This window comes from Physeter macrocephalus, chromosome 17 (genome assembly GCF_002837175.3).
Source record: "Physeter macrocephalus isolate SW-GA chromosome 17, ASM283717v5, whole genome shotgun sequence".
NCBI lineage: Eukaryota > Metazoa > Chordata > Mammalia > Artiodactyla > Physeteridae > Physeter > Physeter macrocephalus.
Window position 1 is genome coordinate 6624469 of NC_041230.1, and position 18880 is coordinate 6643348.

General features: G+C 46.1%; 1 protein-coding gene across 1 annotated transcript; it reads right to left on the reverse strand.

The window, feature by feature from the left end:
- Nucleotides 1–7409: 7409 nt before the first annotated feature.
- On the reverse strand, nt 7410–11759 carry LOC102990436 (protein FAM187B-like). Its single transcript, XM_007106529.2, has 2 exons — nt 11050–11759; nt 7410–7833 (listed from the first exon to the last, which is right to left on the reverse strand). Exons 1-2 carry the CDS (start codon nt 11757–11759, stop codon nt 7446–7448), a joined length of 1098 nt encoding a protein of 365 aa, XP_007106591.1. The 3' UTR covers nt 7410–7445.
- Between the last annotated feature and the right edge of the window lie 7121 nt (nt 11760–18880).

Sequence of the window (18880 nt, forward strand, 5' to 3'; positions counted from 1 at the left end):
GAATAAACCAAACATCAGCTTCCTCCAAAGCTGGATGCTTTCTTGATGCATTTCTGGTGCCCCCTCTTGAATAACAGCCACGGTGACGGGATCATCGGCTGGGGCCAGTGCTGAGAGCATCAGTGGCAGGAGGGTGGCAAATCCTAAATGCACCAGGAGACGCAGCCTGGGGGAGCCACTTGGCATTCTAGCTGATGTGGGTGGATTACTCACCAGATCTGTGAAATGGGGCTACGAATAGCATTTATTAGAGAGTCGGCTGGGGCTGGTGAGTTTCTGTCTGTGGAGGGCTGAGGGCACACCTGATCTCTCTCTCTAATGCTACCTACTGTGTTATGATGATTGCCTTGATAAAAGGACGTAAAGAAGAAAGAGGAGAACATTTTAATCTCGAAGAGGAAGGGAGAGGGTGGGGACGAAGGGGTGGGTGAGGAAAGAAGAAAGTGTGAGGTGCTACAGTGTTTCAAAGATTCCCAGGGACAACTGACGAAAGAGTTTTGTCCTCAGAGGACTTGTTGGCAGGGTCCCGACCAGGCAGCCAAGGCGGTTTTCTGGGCAGGTTGAGTCCTTCTGGATTCCATTCCCAGCCCTGCCACGTCCCCGCTATGAGGGATGAGAGAGGCTCGGTTTCCCCAGGACCACAGGTGGTCACGAGAATATGAGAGCCTGCGTGGCAAAGTGCACTCACTGTCTTTGCTAAGGGACGGGTGGCCTCACCTGGATTCTGCTCCTGGGATGTTACTACACTTACCCAGTTCTCAGTCGGCAGGCAAATCAAAAGGCTATAAATAGTTTCTCATAAATGCATTAAATATGACTTGGCATCTTGGCCAGCCTCCCTGTCAGGGCAGTCGGTGGGCAAGGGTTGTTTTGCAGAGGTCTAACGGGTGTCAATGTCATGGGCTCCAACCCCCAGCTGCCCCGTGACACCAGGTGCTGTCCCTCCCACCCCACGCCTGCCTAGGGACTGCCTCACATGGCCTCTCTTGGCCACTGCCTGTTTCTCTGGACTCAGACCTCTGGCCCAGCCTGCATTAGGTCAGTCCGTTCACACGTGGGTTCTGGGAAGGCTGTGCCAGGCGGCGGGTGGAGGGGAGAGGAGGGAGGGGCAGACCCAGCTGGTGAGTGCTGGGCTGTCCTGGGGCCTCCCTCCATTTCACTACATCAAGTTCTCAGAGGCTGACCTCACCCCTGGCTCAGGAGTGGGACCCTAAAGGCAGCAGATACAGATTCTGGACCCTACTCTCTGGATTCAAGTTTCAGTTGCCCCACATGTGACCTTAGGGTTCTCTATCTTCTTAGTGCCTCAATTTCCCCATCTGTAAAATAGAAATAATAACAGTGCCTGCCCCATACGGTTGCTGGAAGGATTACATGGATATTATTATTATTATTATTATATTCTGATGTTCCAGACAGTGTCAGGCAGTGTCAGAGTATCTGCTGTGAATAGCGTTTGCTGTTATTACTACTTTCCCATCAGACTAGGTAAGTAGTTAAGAGCAAAAACTCTGGAGCCAACCTGGTTGGGTTCAGCTCCCAGCCCCACCACTTATTACCTATGTACCCTTAGACATGGATCTTAACCTCTCTGTGCCTTAGTTCCTTCATCCGTAAAATGGGGATGATGATTATGCCTAATAGGGTGTTGTGAGGAGTGATAAGTTAATACTTGCTAAGTGCTTAGAACAGCACCTGGCACACAGCAAGTGCTCCATTGTTGCTATTGTTACAGGAGGTCTGCTCTCTTTCCATTGAGGTTGCTAAGCTGTTGTGATGTGATTCTGGAGTGGCCCTCATCTATTCTTGGGAAGCATTGCTTGAGGATGAAGGCAGCACAGAAAAAGGTGGAGTAGAGAGATGAAGGAAGACAGTATTGGAGTATGTCTTTGGAGAACCTGGATCTAACTGTGCCTGAAGCAGGGCCTACCTGCTGGACTTCTTATTCCAAGAACCAATATATTCCTTCTTAGCTTAAACCACTTTGCTTGGATTTCTGTTACTTGCGGTTAAATGTGTTCTAATACAGAAAGCTATTGAAGGGCTCAAATAACAGATAGGGAAGATATTAGAGGAGGTGGAGAAGCTAAAGAAAGGACAGAAGTGATACACCTTGAGAAGAGAAGGCTATGTGGAAGCAGTCATCCTGGGTTAGAATCCCAGCTGTGTTACTTACTGCCCTTGGTAAAGTGATTACATAATGGTCGTAATACTTCACTCCTTTATATATACATACTTACAATGTGACTTTGTCACTCTTCCCATCAGGAGATGTAGTCTATTCCCCCACCCCTTGAATCTGGGCTGACCTTGTAACTTGTTTTGGCCAATAGAACATGGTGAAAGTAATGCTGTGCTAGTTCTAAGGTTAGGCTTCAAAAAGCCTTCCAGCTCCCGCTTGCTCTCTTGGACTCTTGCCATGACCTTGTGAACATGTCCGGGCTAACCTGCTGGAAGATAAGAGACTGGAGGTTCCCCAACCAAATGCCATTTATCCCTCTGAAGCAGAGCCATCTACCCACCCAGAGCTGACCACAGATGCATGAATGAGTCCAGCCGAGACCCGAAGAACTACCCAGCTGAGCCCAGCCTATACTACCAACCTACAGACTGAAGAGAGAAATAAATAATTGTTGTATTAAGCTACTGAGTTTTGGGTGGTTTCTTACGTAGCAGTAGATAATTGATATCTAGCCCAGGGACCTCCCCCAAACCTGACCTTCAGGTCACATGGCAAGCCAAGGCCACCCTGTCCCAGTCCCTGGTCATGTGCTAGTTCTGAGCCTGGACCTCAAGAGGCCCTCTATTCACTTTCTTGGACCCCTGCCACCACCTTGTAGACAAGCCTGGGTTGGCCTGCTGGAGAATGAGAGACCACGTGGAGGACAGCCCAGTTTCCCCAGCTAATGGCACCTGGTCCAGCCTACAGACAGCCACCCCCCAAATATGTGAGAAAGCTCAGCCAAGATCAGCAGAGCCAACCCCAGCCCACTGATGATCAGAGAAGCAGGAACGATCGATCCCATCTGAGACCAGAAGTACTACCCAGTTGGTTTGTAGACTTGTAAGCAATAATGAATGCTTACTATTTTCAATCTCTGATTTGGGGTATGTTTTGTTTTGCAGCTGTAACTGATACATGAACTTTGTATCCGTGGGCAAGTGAATTCACCTCTCTGGCCCTTGGTTTCCTCCCGTGAAAAATAGAGCTACCACTACACGCCTATCAAAATGGCCAAAATCCAGAACATTGAACAGTTATGTAAACTATGGATTTTGGGTGATTATGATGTGTCAACGTAGGTTCATCATTTGTAATAGATGGACCCCTCTGGTGGGAGATGCTGATAATGGGGGAGGCCATGCATGTGTGGGGCAGGGGTATATGGGAAATCTCTGTACTTTCCCCTCAGTTTTGCTGTGAACCTAAAACTGCTCTAAAAATTGTCTTTTCAAAATTATAATATGGAAAGGAAAAGGTAGAAGAAGATGGCTAAAGATGGAATATGGGGCATGTTGTGTCTTACACTGCACTTGGAGGTGTGGGGAAGAGGTGGCATTTCTCCTGCTAGGTGATGAAAGCTTCTCATTGTCCAGTTGGCTTCATGGAGAGTGGCTGCTACTCCCTGCTCCAACCTGTGGACTGCCCCCACCCCTACCTGCAAGGAGCTCTACCTTGTCAGAATTACCTTTTTCAGTGAATATCAGATCATGTCCCTCCACTGCTCAAAAGCCTCCCATGGCTCCCATCTCACTTCAAATAAAGTCCAAAGCCCTCACCTTGGCCCACAGGGCCCTACACGATCTGGCCCCTGGTTACCTCCTTGGTGGTCCTCCATCCACTGCAGGCACCCACCCAGAGCCCTTATAAATGCTACCTCTGCCTGGAATTGCTTATGGTAGGCTAAATAGTGGCCCCCCAAAGAGGGTCATTCCTAATCCCCAGAACCTGTGAATATGTTGCCTGACATGGTGGAAGGGACTTTGCAGGTGTGACTAAGGTAAGGATCTTGAGATGGGCAGATTATTTTGGATTATTGGGTGGGCCCAATGTAATCACAAGGGTCCTTCCAAGAGGGAAACAGGAGAGTCGGAGAGAGAGAGAGAGAGAGAGACATTTGAAAATACAGTGTTGCTGGCTTTAAGCAAAAGGATTCTCCGCTTCAAGCCTCTGGAGGAATCCAGTTGCTGACACCTTGATTTTAGCCAAATAAGACCCATTTTGGACTTCTGACCTTCAGAACTGTAAGATTATAAATGTGTGTTGTTTTAAGCCATTAAGTCTGTGGTAATTCATTACAGCAGCTATAGGACACTAATACACCCTTCCCCCAGATCCCTACTTGCCCAGTTTTTTGTTATTCGGGCTCATCTGAAATGTCATCTCTTCAGAGAAGCTGTCCTTGGCTACTCCAGTCAGCAAATAATTGTTGAATGAATAATCAAAAATGGAAATATACACTTGACCTCAATCAAGGTTGAAGCAAGACCTCACAAACTAACAGCCATGGGCTGAATTCAGCCTGCAGATATGTCTCATTTGGCTGGCACTGTGTTTGAAAATATTCTTGAGCCAACATTCATAAGTTGGATAGTTTCACTCAAACATCTCAATCTCTAGAATCACATGGAACTTTCAGAAGTACCAGGCCCATCAACCTGGGGTAAGAACCCTACATCGCAGCAGCCTCCCAAGGCCTTTTCCCTGACTTATGTTTCCTGCTTGGCTCATGGGGGCCACTGAGTTAGCAACGTTGGTGTCTCAGTTAAGGATTCCCTAAAAGCAAATATGAAAATAGAACATATCAATGAGGAGACAGAAGATCCTACAAAGAACATGTTAGGACTAAAATGTTAGGACTAAAATATACAATAACCAAAGTAAAAAGCTCACTGGATGGACTGAACAGCAGAATGGCTATGACAGAGGAAGAAGTCCGTGAACTTGAAGACAGATCAGTAAATAGTCTCCAACCTGAACAGCAGAAAAGATTGGAGGAAAATTAACCAAGTCTCAGCGACCTGTGAGACAACAGAAGCTCTAAATTCATGTCTTTGGAGTCCCAGGAGAGGGGAGGGAATGTGGGGCTGAAAAAATATTTGAAGAATATTTTCTCAGGAAGCAGAGGTAAGAGACAGTGAGGCGGGGCAGGGGGTAAGCTGATAAAAGGTGCCCTAATGAGCTGGTTGTAGCTGTGCACACTGGGATCACTGGGGACCCTCCTAGAGAAGGTGTGGAATGTGCCTCTGAGTTGTACCATCAAGGGCTGGGGAAGCTGGATGTCTACCCTCCCACTCCCACCCTTCATGAATATGGATTTCTCCTGGGAGCACTGACGGCCTGGCTATCAGCCTTCCCCACACCTGGCTCAGCAGGCTTCTGAGGGGAGTTAGGAAGTCACTGGTGCCTTCAGGAGCCATCCATGTGACAGCTGAAGCTTCAGGGGACTTCATGGTGGGCTGGGGGATATGGCTGGGTGTTATCAGTTGCCTATAGCTGCATAAAAAATTGCCATACATTTAGTAGCTTAAACAGCACACATTTATGATCCCCTAGTTTCTTTGGGTTAGGAGTCCAGATGTGGCTTGGCTGAGCCCTCTGCCCAGGCTTTACAAGGCTGCAGTCAAGGTGTTGGTCAGGCCGTTTTCTCATCTGGAGGCTCAACTGGAGAAGAATCTGCTTCCAAACTCATTCGAGTTGTTGGCACAATTCATTCCCTTGCGACTGTGTGATAGAGGCTGTCACCCTCAAAGGGTGAACACTTGCATCTCCCAGAGGCCGCCCACAGCTCCCTGCCAAGTGGGCTTCCTCAGCACAGCTGCCTACTTCATCCAGCCAGCAAGCCTCTCCTGCTCTAGCTGGCTGAGACAGAGTCTTGGGTAATGTAACCTAATCAACGGAGCAACACCCAACACCTTCATAATATTCCACTGGTTAGAAGCAAGTCACAGGTGCCATCTACACTGAAGGCGTGGGTAGTCACACAAAGGCACGGACACCAGGAGTTGGGAATCACTGGGGTCACCTTCGGGTCTGCCCTCCACTGTAGGGCACTGACAGCCTTGGCGTGGGTTGGGTGGCCTTCAGTGCTGTGCAGACAGGCCTGGGCATTGGACCCATGCTTGGCTCTGGCTGTTCCACTTCCAGCTGCTACAAAATGGGCTGCTGTGGATACAGGGCCCTGGGGGTTTCCTGGGAGCAGGTCTGGGGGCCGCCCAGAGGTCTTCTTTCACTCTTCCATTGCTGGCCCCTTCCCAACTTCACTATGTGACCTCAGGCAGCTTGCTTGAGCCCTCTGTGCCTTAGTGTTCTCGGCTACAAAAAGAAGTTCAGAGTAACCCCAGCCTCATGGGTGGCTGTGAGGACATAACGTTTGCAAAGGGTGTGCGTTCTGACCATGCTAGGAGATCCCCAGATGTTTGCTATTATTGTCATTATTCTCTGCGTCTGCTTCCCAATGGACCCTCTTTAGTTCTCCGTGAACATTTCCCCCTTCTGCAGGAATCTTTGCATCTCTGAGCACCACATGAAGCCTTAGGCGTTTTGGCAATGGTGTCTGGGATGTGAGGGGTGAGCGCTTCCCTCTCCTCGGGGGCAGAAGTTCTGGAAGTTTCAGATCTGCCTTGTTGTTGCTTCACAATGGAATAGCAGGGCCATGAATTTTACAAGGCATTAATATTTTACGTCTGACACTTGCATCCTGCTAAATAGTGTATAACATTTTTGGGAACAGCTGGGACTGGTGATACCCACAGGTCAGCTGGGCCAGGCCTGGTGCCTTGTCCCAGTGGAGGGCCCTGTCTCCCCTTTCTGGGGTGGCCGAGGGAGCTCTCTCCACTGCAAGAGCCAGGAAGGGTGATGCCTGCCTGCTGCCCGGGCCACCACTCTGGTGGCACCTCTAACTTGGGGAGCTATGGCGAGAACTGGAGGCCCTAGGCACCACTGAGGCAAGGTGGGAGCAAGGGACGGGCAAGGAAATGCAGCAGCCCAGTGCAGATCTGGGGGGTGTGAGGGTGACCCGCTCCCATCCGCCGTCCCCGCTCTCGTCTTTGGGAGAGCAGTGAGTGACGTGGCTACAATTTACACACCCAGAGACTCGTCCCCAAAATGGCCTCATTGCATCCCTCCCTTCCTCCCGGTGAGGAGCACGAGGCTTGAGCCAGGCAACCTGGGTTTGAACTGGCGCCCCGCCCCCCATCCAATGACTAGACAGGTAGCCTAGCCTCAGTTTCCTCATCTGTGGCATGGGGATTGTGAATGAGTTAACAGAGCAGGACCCGGACCAGGGAGAGGTCAGTCACCCTTGGCTGTGGCCCCGGGTCTGTTTTGGTCCACACACGTTCAGAGTGGGAGGTGTGGGTGGGCCCAGGGCGGGAGCTACGGGAGGACAGGTGGGGCGATGAAGGCACAGGGGGCCAGGCCTCCTGGGCCCCGAGGGCTCGCTTTATTTCACCAGCAACACCTGGTTTCTCTTCCTGCCCCGGGAAGGGTGGAAGTGTTTGAACAGCACCCCAAGCAGGCCCAGGACTGTGCCCACTAGCAGCATCAGCCTCAGCCCCTTGAGGACGGAGTCAGCCTTTCCTTTCTGGGCCTCCTGTACCTCTGGCTGTTGTCCAAAGTCTTCTGTGCTCAGAGACGCCAGTATATCCAGATCGGACTTGGGGTTGAATTGAGCCGAGAGCTCCTGCTGCACGAAGCACTTGTAAGTGGCCGGCTGGAAGACCTGCAGCCGATTGCCGCCGTTGGAGGTGTCCAGGACGGTGCTGACAGCCTGGCCCGAGAGCTGGTCCTTCCAGGTCAGGGGGATGTTGTCGGCTTCCCACATGATGGGCCTGCAAAGGAGGACAAGGTCAGCTGCAGCGCCCCAGAGAGGAAGGGGGGACCGATGTCTGAAAAGAGGTGGAGACGGCAGCACCCTTCTCCCTTCTCCCTGGGAACAGCAAACAGAGCACCCCCTCCAAGGAGAGAGACCCAGCAGTGAGTAAGGGGAGGATGGGGGCTGGAAGGCTGGGAGCTCTCAGAGCCCTGCCCCTTACTGCCCTGGCCACTGGCCAAATGCCTCTATAGCTCTTTGAGCCTCCATTTGAAGGCTCAAAGAAACCTGGGGGTGTCATGACTGCCACAACTTCAGAGAGTTATCTGGAGGAATTAGCAAGGACACTCCCTAATTGATACGTGCCCCCCTTTACCTGCCTGGCCCCATTTCCTCTGCTCTCCCTCATTCACTCTGCCCCAGCCACACTTCCTAGAGGTTCCTCTGACATGCTGGACACAGTCCTGCCCCAGGGCCTTTGCCCTGGCCGTTCCCTCGGCCTGAAACGCTCTCCCTCAGCGCACAGGGCTCTCTCACCTTCTCTCAGTCTTGTTGGCTGATGGCACCTTCTCAGAGACACTTTCCCTGACCTCCTTATTTAAAACTTTCACCTCCCTCACTCCCATTCCCCCTCCTTTATCACCATCTAAAATACTGTGTGTTTCCTTCCAACTTTGTTCAGGTTGCTGGCAGAATTTAGTTCCTTGCGGTTGTAGGGTTGTAGGATACAGGTCTCCGTTTCCTTGCTGGTTGTCAGTTGAGGATGCTGTCAACCCCTCCAGACCACCAGCAGCTGTTCTTTTGAGTTGTATTTCATTTGCTAAATTGTATTGAGTTTTTCCAACAATGTTCAAAAGTGAAATTGGTTTATAATTTTCTTGTGGCAATTATAAAGAAGTTTATACTTAACATATTTTTACTACAGATACTTATATGATGGTGATAAATGATTATTACAATAAAGTATTTTTTCTACCAAAAATAAAATAAAATATAATATAATATAATATAATATAATATAATAACTGTGTTTCATTCATGTAACTGGTTTATCACTCCATGAGAGCAGGTATCTTTTTTTTTTAAACATCTTTTTTGGAGTATAATTGTTTTACAATGGTGTGTTAGTTTCTGCGAGCAGGTATCTTTTTCAGTTTTGTTCTTCATTGCATCTCTGGTACCTAGAACAGTGCTTGGCTTGTAAATGCTCAGGGAAAAAATGTGATAAGTGAATACATGAATCAGGCATATAACACACCCATTGTAGCTGGGAAACAGAGGGGACTGTCAACAGACAATACTGACAAGGCCAGTGATCATAAAAGCAATAGTAACACCTATTAGAGAGTGGAACCCCGTGTCAGACACTGTTGTGTCTTTACAGGCATTTGCCCCCTTAGAGATCACAATGACCCCAAGAGGCCAGGGCCAGCAAGACCTCTGTACTCCCCAAATTCATGTCCTAACCAGAACCTCAGAAGGTGACCTTATTTGGAAATAGGGTTGTTGCAGGTGTAATTAGTTCCGACGAGGCCACACTGGAGTCAGATGGGCCCTAAATCCAATATGATCTGTATCCAATATAAGAAAAGGAGAAGAGACACAGGCACACGGAGAGAACGCCAGGTGGTGACAGAGGCAGAGGCTGGAGTGATGCAGTTACAAGTCAAGGCAGACCAAGAATTGCCAGCCACCACCAGAAACTAGGAAGAGGCAAGGAAGGATTCTACCCAGCACCTCAGAGGGTACAGGGCCCTGCGGACACTTTGATCAGACTTCTAGGCTGCAGAACTGTAAGAGAAGAAATTTCTGTTGGTTTAAGCCACCTGGTTTGTGGTACTTTGTTACGGCGGCCATAGGAAACTAATACAACCCTTATTCTACAGATGGGGAAGCTGAGGCCCAGAGAGAAGCCATAGGCTCAAAGTCACACAGCAGGAAAGTGTCAGGGCTAGGACTGGAACCCAGGCCTGGCTGAATCCAGAGCCCGAGACAGAAACCTCACATGAAATTCTACTCCCCTCAGCTCCCTAGAGACCTGGCAATTCTTGAAGCCTCACTGACCTCTCTTCTTAAGTTCCCTGTGATGGGCACTTGGGTGCCCCTTATCTGGCAAAGACACAGAGTAGGTGTCCCGGTCTAGTTGGGAGGAGGGGTCACGTGCACATTCCTACATTTCTGAATTGTGGGTTTTTTTAAGGAAGCAGGTGTTACTTTTATACTTTGAGGAGGAGGAAGAAAGGAGAAAGGGAGACAAAAAGATATATAGAGAAAAAGAGAAGAATAGAAGTGACAGCTGGAATGAGCAAGGGAAAGAAAACCAGATGGACGCGGTGAGGCCAGATTCCACAGAGCCTGTGGCTGCAGAGGCCCCAAGAGGTTGCTCCGGCTCCCCGCTTGCAAGGAAGAGGCTGCCAATGGTAAGCGGGGAAGGAGGGCAAGAGGGTCCCCATGGCCAAGTATGTGAGCTGTGGGGTCTGCGCTGCCACCTCCCACCACGGATTCCCCCAGGCAAGGACTGCCCCCTTCTGAGCTGCAGTTTCCCCATCTATAAATGGGCCTCCTTGGAGTTTATTAAGAGAGCCTGCCCAGGAACCAGCCCATGGGGAAAGCGCAGCACTGAGTGGCTGTAGTTCTTATTACTGGGGTAGGGGCACGTGGGCTGGGGAAAATGAGAGGCCGGGGAGATTTCCCAGGGGCTCCAGGCAGGAAGACAAGAACATGGATGGGAGCACCGGGGCACAGGTCTTGATGGGCATCCCTGGGGCACCGTCCTCTCCTCCCAGGCTTGCTGACCTTCCCAGATGAGTCTGAGGCCTCAGAGTCTCACAGCTTCCCGGGCTACCCCCAGCACAGCCCCAACATTTGCCTGGGCTTCTCCCATCCCAGCCCTGACCGCCCTGGGCCGTCTCCCCCCTGGGCTGGGGGCTTCCTAAGGGCCAGGCCTGCAGCTGTCTGATGACTGCCGTGTCCATAGCACCACCCAGCATAGGGCTGGACACGGAGTCAGCTGAGCGCTCCCTCTGTGTTAGCTGTCCTTGTTCTACCTGGGTGTGACTCAGTGGGCACCAGGAGATGCTTGCCAAAGGAATATCTAAAGAAGCCAGTGGAGAGAGCCTGCGGGGCTGACCCACGTAGAACCCCTCCGTCTCTGCGCAGATTAACCCACAAAGGCTCCCAGATGGGGAGAGCCTGGCAAGGGGCCAAGGGCAGGGCTGGAACTTGCTTCCATCACCTGTAGATGGATCCTAAGGGGCAGGTGAGCCATGCGGATCCCAACTTCTCACTGAGCTTGAAGCTGTCAAAAGTGACGTATTCCACATTTGATGACATGCACTGGACGTGGCAGGCTTCCACCTGCATCTCAGGCCGCGTGCGGCTGGACCACAGATTCACATCTCCCAGATAGAGCCAGCAGGGCATGGGCGTTTCCAGGGGCTCCTCGATGTAGCAGTACCCCAGGCGTTTGCGCTCACCTGGCTCCCCACAGCGGTTACAGTCCTGCCAGGGCTCCCAGTGGGTGAAGATGAGCTCCTTGCCACCCAGACTCAGGGTCTCATTCTGCAGGGGCTCTTGGCCCAGGTCTTTGTGTGTGATATGTATGGTTTCAATATCCTGGAAGTCAATTTCGTACTGTACCACTTTCTTGCCATCCTTGTCCTGGCAGTTGTAGAAGCCTGTCTGCAAATGCAATGGATTTCTAATGAGAAGGCTGCCATCGGGCATTGTTTCCATGTTGGAGTTAGTGAAGGGGTTGTGGGTCCAGGTGGTCTTGACTGGCAGGAAGAAGAATTGCCACTGTGCCCCAGAGGCATTGCAGTGCAGGAAGATATCATTGTTTGAGAGTAGGGCCAGTTGGCAGTGCCGATTAGGACAGCTGATGGAAAATTGTGACCTCAGCACCGGGACAGCAAAGCTGAGCAGCAGCCACAGGGTGGTCAGCATGGTGGACTGGGACTGTGGCAGTGGGCTGGGCACCACCCTGGACTTTGTGAGGTCATCCATGAAACTCAAGTCTCAGCCCCTGGGCAGCAGGATGAACTGTAGTCCAGCCCCATGGGATGTGAGGTCACAATTCCCACATTTGTTCTGTGACAAGTTAACAATCTTATTTCATTTCTGTGATAAGCCTCCCACTCTGCTTGGTCAGCAGGACACTTAATTTGTCTATTCAGGGTTTTCTCTACCATCACCCTACTTTGGTGTTAAAGTGTCACATGTGAACATTCAACACATTTTTTCTGAACACCTACTATGTCTGAGCACACTTCTTAGTACTAGGGATGGAGAGGTGAATAAATCCTCTCTGGTTCCCTTCTGACATCCTACCCTTCCCCACCCAACTGCTCCAGCCATGCTTGCCTCCCTGCAGTCCCCTGAACATATCAGGCAAGTAAAGAGCTCCTGCCTCAGGACCTTTGCACATGCTGGTCCTCCCACAGATATCTGCATGACTTGATTCATTTTAAACAAACAAATATTTTTCTCAGTTGCCCCCTTCCCAAACCCTTTCCTAAACTTCTTCTCAGTTCTCAAATTAAAAATAATTATGGGGCTTCCCTGGTGGCGCAGTGGTTGAGAGTCTGCCTGCCGATGCAGGGGACACAGGTTCGTGCCCCGGTCTGGTAGGATCCCACATGCCGCGGAGCGGCTGGGCCCGTGAGCCATGGCCGCTGAGCCTGCGCGTCCGGAGCCTGTGCTCCACAATGGGAGAGGCCACAACAGTGAGAGGCCTGCGTACCGCAAAAAAATAAATAAATAAATAAATAAAAAATAATTATGGGACTTCCCTGGTGGCACAGTGGATGAGACTCCATGCTCCCAATGCAGGGGGCCCGGGTTCGATCCCTGGTCAGGGAACTAGATCCCACATGCATGCCACAACTAAGAGTTCACATGCCACAACTAAGGAGCCCGCATGCTGCAACTAAGGAGCCCACAGGCCGCAACGAAGGAGCTGGTGAACCGCAACTAAGGAGCCCTGGAGCCGCAACTAAGGAGCCCCCCTGCTGCAACTAAGACCCGGTGCAACCAAATAAATAAATAAATATTTAAAAATAATTATTGTGCAGGCTTGACCTGCCATTGTTCACTCATTTCACAAATGTTTACTGAATGCCTACTATGTGCTGGTTGGTATTCTAATCAAAGCAGTGAACAGTTTAGACAAAGCCTCTGCCCTCCTTGAGCTTACCTTCTAGTGGAAGAGACAGATAATAAACATAATGTCAGATACAGTAGATTCTCATTATTCATGGAAGTATGTTCTATAAAGTCACTGAATTACAAGATAATGAAACAGTGGTCCTAGGAGAAATACAAAGTTAGGGTCCTATAAGCCTTTGGTCACAGTATTTTTGTCAGCTGATCAACACATAACCTTGTTTTATGTATGTTTTTCTTTAAAGACACAATATATACTGTTGATTCATTAACATTGAAGTTGTAGCCAACAGCCCTGTAACTCATGCCTGAACAAAGCTAATCTAACACATGCATTTACTTCATAAGGCACTTAGGAACATTTTAGCACCATGCTTGGGAGCCATTTTAAACAGCAAAATCACCAATAGCACAAAAATGCAAAAAACATGGCACTAAATAGACCATGAAAAGGATATTTGCTAACACAGCATGGGAGCTAAAACAAGAAGACAGAGGGTCACCTTGTTTGGCCTCAGCTGGGAACGCTCATTGTTAGGTGACTCAATTTTCTCACCACTCTGTGCATGTCTGCAAATGACTATGAGAGCACTGTGGATATTGGCTTGGGGGTTACAAATAAATTTTAGTGCGTAGGTGAATTCACAAGTGTGGAATCCTTGAATAAGGAGGATCAACTGTAATAACTGTTAAAGAGAAAAATAGAGCAGGGAAATGAGGATGGAAAGTAAAATGTTCGTGTGTGGGGATGGGCTATTTTAGAGGGGAATGAGCAGGCCTGTCTGAGCACTCTCTGAGGAGGGGAACTTTCACAAACACCTAAGTGAGGTGAGATAAAGAGCCATGTGGGTATTTGAAGGAAGGATATTTCCAGGAGAGGGCTGGACCCTGACATGGCTGACTGATTAGTACATGTAAAGAGTGTGGAGGCCAGAGTGACTAAGGAGGAAAGGACAAGGGGGAGAGTGCTGTGCTGAGTGGGTGAGGTCGGAGGTTCACCTAGGTCTTTGCTAAGATATCCTGCCTTCCTCTACCTGGCTTCTAATGGCTGGGGGCTCTCTTGGTCATGCCCCTACCCCATGTGGGAATTTTACAGGCTATGTTTGGCATAAGCTGTACGCTTACGTTATCTTGCTGCCACCCTCACCCCGAGAGTGGGTCACACATCCCTTCTGCTCTCAGGTCTACAAAACCATCTAGAGTTTTTGTCTGCTTCCCAGAACTTTATAAAGACCCTCTGTCTGAGACATATTAACATTTATACCCCTATTGCTTCCCTCCATCTCTCTCCCTCTCTGTCTCTCTCCTTAACCCAGGGAATCTTTTCTAAACAAGTAAACAGGGCTATGGGGACACTGTGAGAAAGCTCACTTCCAACTTTCACTTTATCTAGGTGAGAAGTCACACTAGCTGGAGCCAGCCTGAAGAAATGTTTTAATTGGCCTCCCTAAGGTGTTTTTAGAATATTTAAATCTGTGAGCAACATGTAAAATCCAAGACATTTCACATGAGACTCCAAATTCCCTGCTATTCTTTAAATAATATGCATGAGATTTCTGCTCACTGCTACATTTGAGTAGCTTATATCAGACTACCCTCTTGCTAACAACAAGTGTTGACTTTAAGATAAAGTCTACACTTAGATTAGTATGTCTAAGAGATGACAAGATGAGGATTTTGAATCTATATAGAATAATCAAATGGAAACACTAGAATAAAGAAATAAAATTTGTGAAATTAAGGATTCACTAGGTGGGGTAACAATCTTTTGGACACAATAGAAGAGAGGAAATGAAATATGGGTTCATAGAGAATATCTATATTGAAGCATGCTAAGGAAAACAATAGGAAAATACACAAAAGAGTGTAAGAGACATGGGACATGGTGAAAAAGTCTAACATTTATGTAAATGGAGATTCAGAAGAAAAGGAGAGACAGGAACATAAGTAATACTTGAAGAGATACTGAATGAAAATATTCCAAAACTGATGAAAGACAACAAGGCACAAAGTCAAGAAGGTCTTCAAACTCCACACAGGATAGACAGATAGATATCAAAACCAAAACAAGACAAAAAAAAAATACCACACCTAGGCAATTTATAGGAAAACACTGCAGAAAACAAAAGAGGAAATTTTTAAAATGGCCAGAGGAGGAAAAGATACACTACTTTCAAAGCAACAATCATAACACTCTACATTGACTTTTAAACAGACATAATGAAAGTTAGAAAGACAATGGAATGACATCTTCAAAACACTAAAAGAAAATGACTGCCATATGGAATTCTACATATAGAATTCTATATACCACAATGAAAATATTCTTCAAAGATGGAGGTAAAAAATAAAGATACTTTCAGATGAAAGCTGAGAGAATTCACCACAGCAGAGCACAATAAAGGTAATACTAAGGAGAATTCTCCAGGCAGCAGGAAAATGATCCCAAATGGAAGCAAGGTAGTACAGGAATGAAAGCCACCCGAAGAATAAATATGTGGTTAAAACTAAATTAATATTCAGAGTGTTTTAAAATAATCTTGTGGGGTTTAAAATATATGTAAAATAAAAATACCTGATAACAAGAGTACAACAAATGGAAGGGGAGTAAATGGAGCTAAAAGGTTGTAAGGTCTCTGCATTGTCTAGGAAATAGTACAAGTACAAATTTATATTAGATTGTACTAAGTGAGAATTAATGTAAGCTCTAGAGTAAACGATAAAAGAATGCATATCTAATAAGTTAACAGAGGAGAAAATGGAATGACAATTAAAAAAATACTTGGTGAATTCAAAAGCAAGAAAAGGCAAAATAACTAAAGAAGAGACAGAACAAGTAGAAAACAAATAGGAAGATGGTAGATTTAAACACAACTAAATCAGTAATTACATTAAAAGTAAATGAACTAAATACTCCAATTAAAAGACAAAGATTTTCAGACTTAATACCAAAACAAACATCTAAATATATATTGCTTAAAAGAGATTCACCTTAAACAAAAGAATATAGAAAAGTTGAAAGTAAAAACATGGGAAAATGCCATGCAAACATTAGCTAAAAGAAAAGTGGTGTAGTAGTTATACCGATAACAAAAGTAGATATAAGGGTCAAAGTATTAATAGAGACTTGCAAGAGACATTTTATAAAATGTCAATCCAACTGGAAGCTACAGTGACATCCTAAGTTTGTAGGAACCTAAAAGTATATAGAGAAAAACCTGATAGTACTAAATGATGAGATAGACAAATCCACAATTAAACATTCAAACAAAAATTTAGGAGAGATACAGAAGATTTGAACCATATGATAAAAACTTGACCTAATTCATATATATGGAACTCTGCACTTAACTTCAGAACATATATTCTTTTCACATTCATATGAAATATTTTCCAAAATTGACCATATTCTAGGCCATAAAACAAATCTCAATAAACGTTAAAGGAATAGAATCACATTTTTTAGTCAGTGGAATTAAGCTAGACACAAATGACAAAAAGACAACAAAGAACATCCCCAGATATCTGAAAACTATACAATGAAATGTCTAAATAACTAATAGATCAAAAGAGAAATCACAACTGAAAACAGAAAGTATTTTTAACTGACCGAAGATGAAAGTATAACTTATAAAAACTTGCAGCATGCAGGTAAGTTGTGCTTAGGGGGAAATTTACAGCCTAAATACATACTCTGGAGAAAAAAGGATAAAACTTGGAGATCTAAGCAAGCATCTCAAATACCAGAAATCTACTGATAGAAAACAAAAGTGCAATAAAGAAAATCAACAAGCCAAAAGCTGGCTCTTTAAAAAGATGAATGAGATTGATAAAGCCCTAGCAAGACTGATCAAGGGGAAAAAAACCAGAAAGAAGCCCTAAATAACTAATAACAGTAACAAAAAAAGGAGACATTACTACAGAAATTACTGGCATAAAAAGATAATAAGAGGATATTGCAAAAAACTTTTGGTCAAAACTGCTGAAAATTTAGATTAAATGGGTAAATTCATTGAAAACCTCAACAATGCTGGCACAAGGAAAAACTGAACCATTCTATATTTACTATTAAAGGCATTGAGTCTGTAATTTAAAACTTATGCACAAGCCCCCTCCAATCCCAGGGAGATTTACCAGTGTATTCTTCCAGATATTTTTTTAACAATTAAGAAATGGCATAAATCTTTCAAAATCTTTCCAGAAATAAAAAAGGATGGAACACTTCCAAACTTTGATGAGGTCTGAATCACCTTGATACCAAAAACTTATAAGGACATTACAACAAAGGAAAATATCAGGCCATTTTTTCATGAACGTGAACACAATATCCTAAGCAAAATATTAGCAAATTGCCTCCAATGATAAATAAAAAGGATAAACATCATGACCAAATTGGGTTTATCCCAGGAAGGCAAGGTTGGCTTTACATCTGAACATCAATCAGTGTAATTCACCACACTAACAGAATGAAGGAGAAAAACCATATTATCATTTCAGTAGATGCAGAAAAATCATTTGATAAAATTCAACACTCATTCATGGCTCAAAACTCTTGGCAAAATAGGAATGAAAAAGAATTTTCTTAATCTTCTATTAAAGTTCTATTAAAAACCTAGGGCAGAATTATATATATATATATATATATATATATATATATATATATATATATTTTTTTTTTTTTTTTTTGTGGTATGCGGGCCTCCCTCTGTTGCGGCCGGCCCAGCCGCTCCGCGGCACGTGGGATCCTCCCAGACCGGGGCGCGAACCCGGCTCCCCTGCATCGGCAGGCGGACGCGCAACCACTGCGCCACCAGGGAAGCCCCAGAATTATATTTAATAGTGAAATATTAAGAATAACATAAGCATGTCTGCCATCAACTTCTCCATTCAGCATTTTACTGGAGGTAAGTGAATTTAGCAAAATAATTAGTTACAAGGTCATATATAAATACCAAATATATTTTTATATACAACAAAATTTGGAATAAAAAGACACAACTTGCATGAAAATATCAAATACTTAGGAACAAATATAATAAAATGTATGTAAGACCTCTACATTAATAACTGCACGTTACTGGGAGAAATTAAAGAAAGCCTAAATAATGAAAGTGTTTACAATGTCCATGGATTGGAAGACTAAATATTGTAATATTGAGTCTACCCAAATTTATCTTTAGATTCAATGATGCCCCATTTTTTTTTTTTTTTAGAAAAACAGGATTTTTTTGGATGGGAACTACAAGCTGATTTCAATTTTTTTTTCCTTTTTTTTTTTACAAAGGGTCAAGAATAACCAAGACAATCCTGAAGAACAAAGTAGAAAAATCTATACTACCAATATCATGACTTATTGTAAAGGTATAATAATTAAGACACTGTAGCATTGGTACAAGGACAGATAGATAAATTGTATCAGACAGAGTCCAGTGAGGAGACAGAAATCACACTAAAGTCTATGTTGGCATGAGCATGGGCTGGAATGTCTTGGTCTCTAGGTTTTACATTCTGCCTACCCTGAATATCAGGAGTCTAGAAGGGCAGGGGCTAGGTCTTTGTTGGTCACCACTGTGTCCCCAACATCACCTACCCTGGGCCTGGCTCAGAAGGGGCAGCCAGGAATTCTTGCTGAATGAACATCCGAACAAGCCCATAAAGAGACCCCTTCCTGCACAGATTGACCTTGAAAGCTTATGGGCTGGGAGACAGACCCTGCTTTTCTATTGTAAGGTAACCCCCTGGCCCAGGTAGGCACAGGAAACAGAGACTGGGTGAGGGTTAAAGGCAGGGCTGATGCCCTGGTCCAGTCACCTGTAGATGGAGGCCAAGGGGCAGGTGAACCACATGTTGTTGGTCAACTTGCCCAACTGGGAAATGTCAAAGGCGAAGTACGGCTGTTTGAT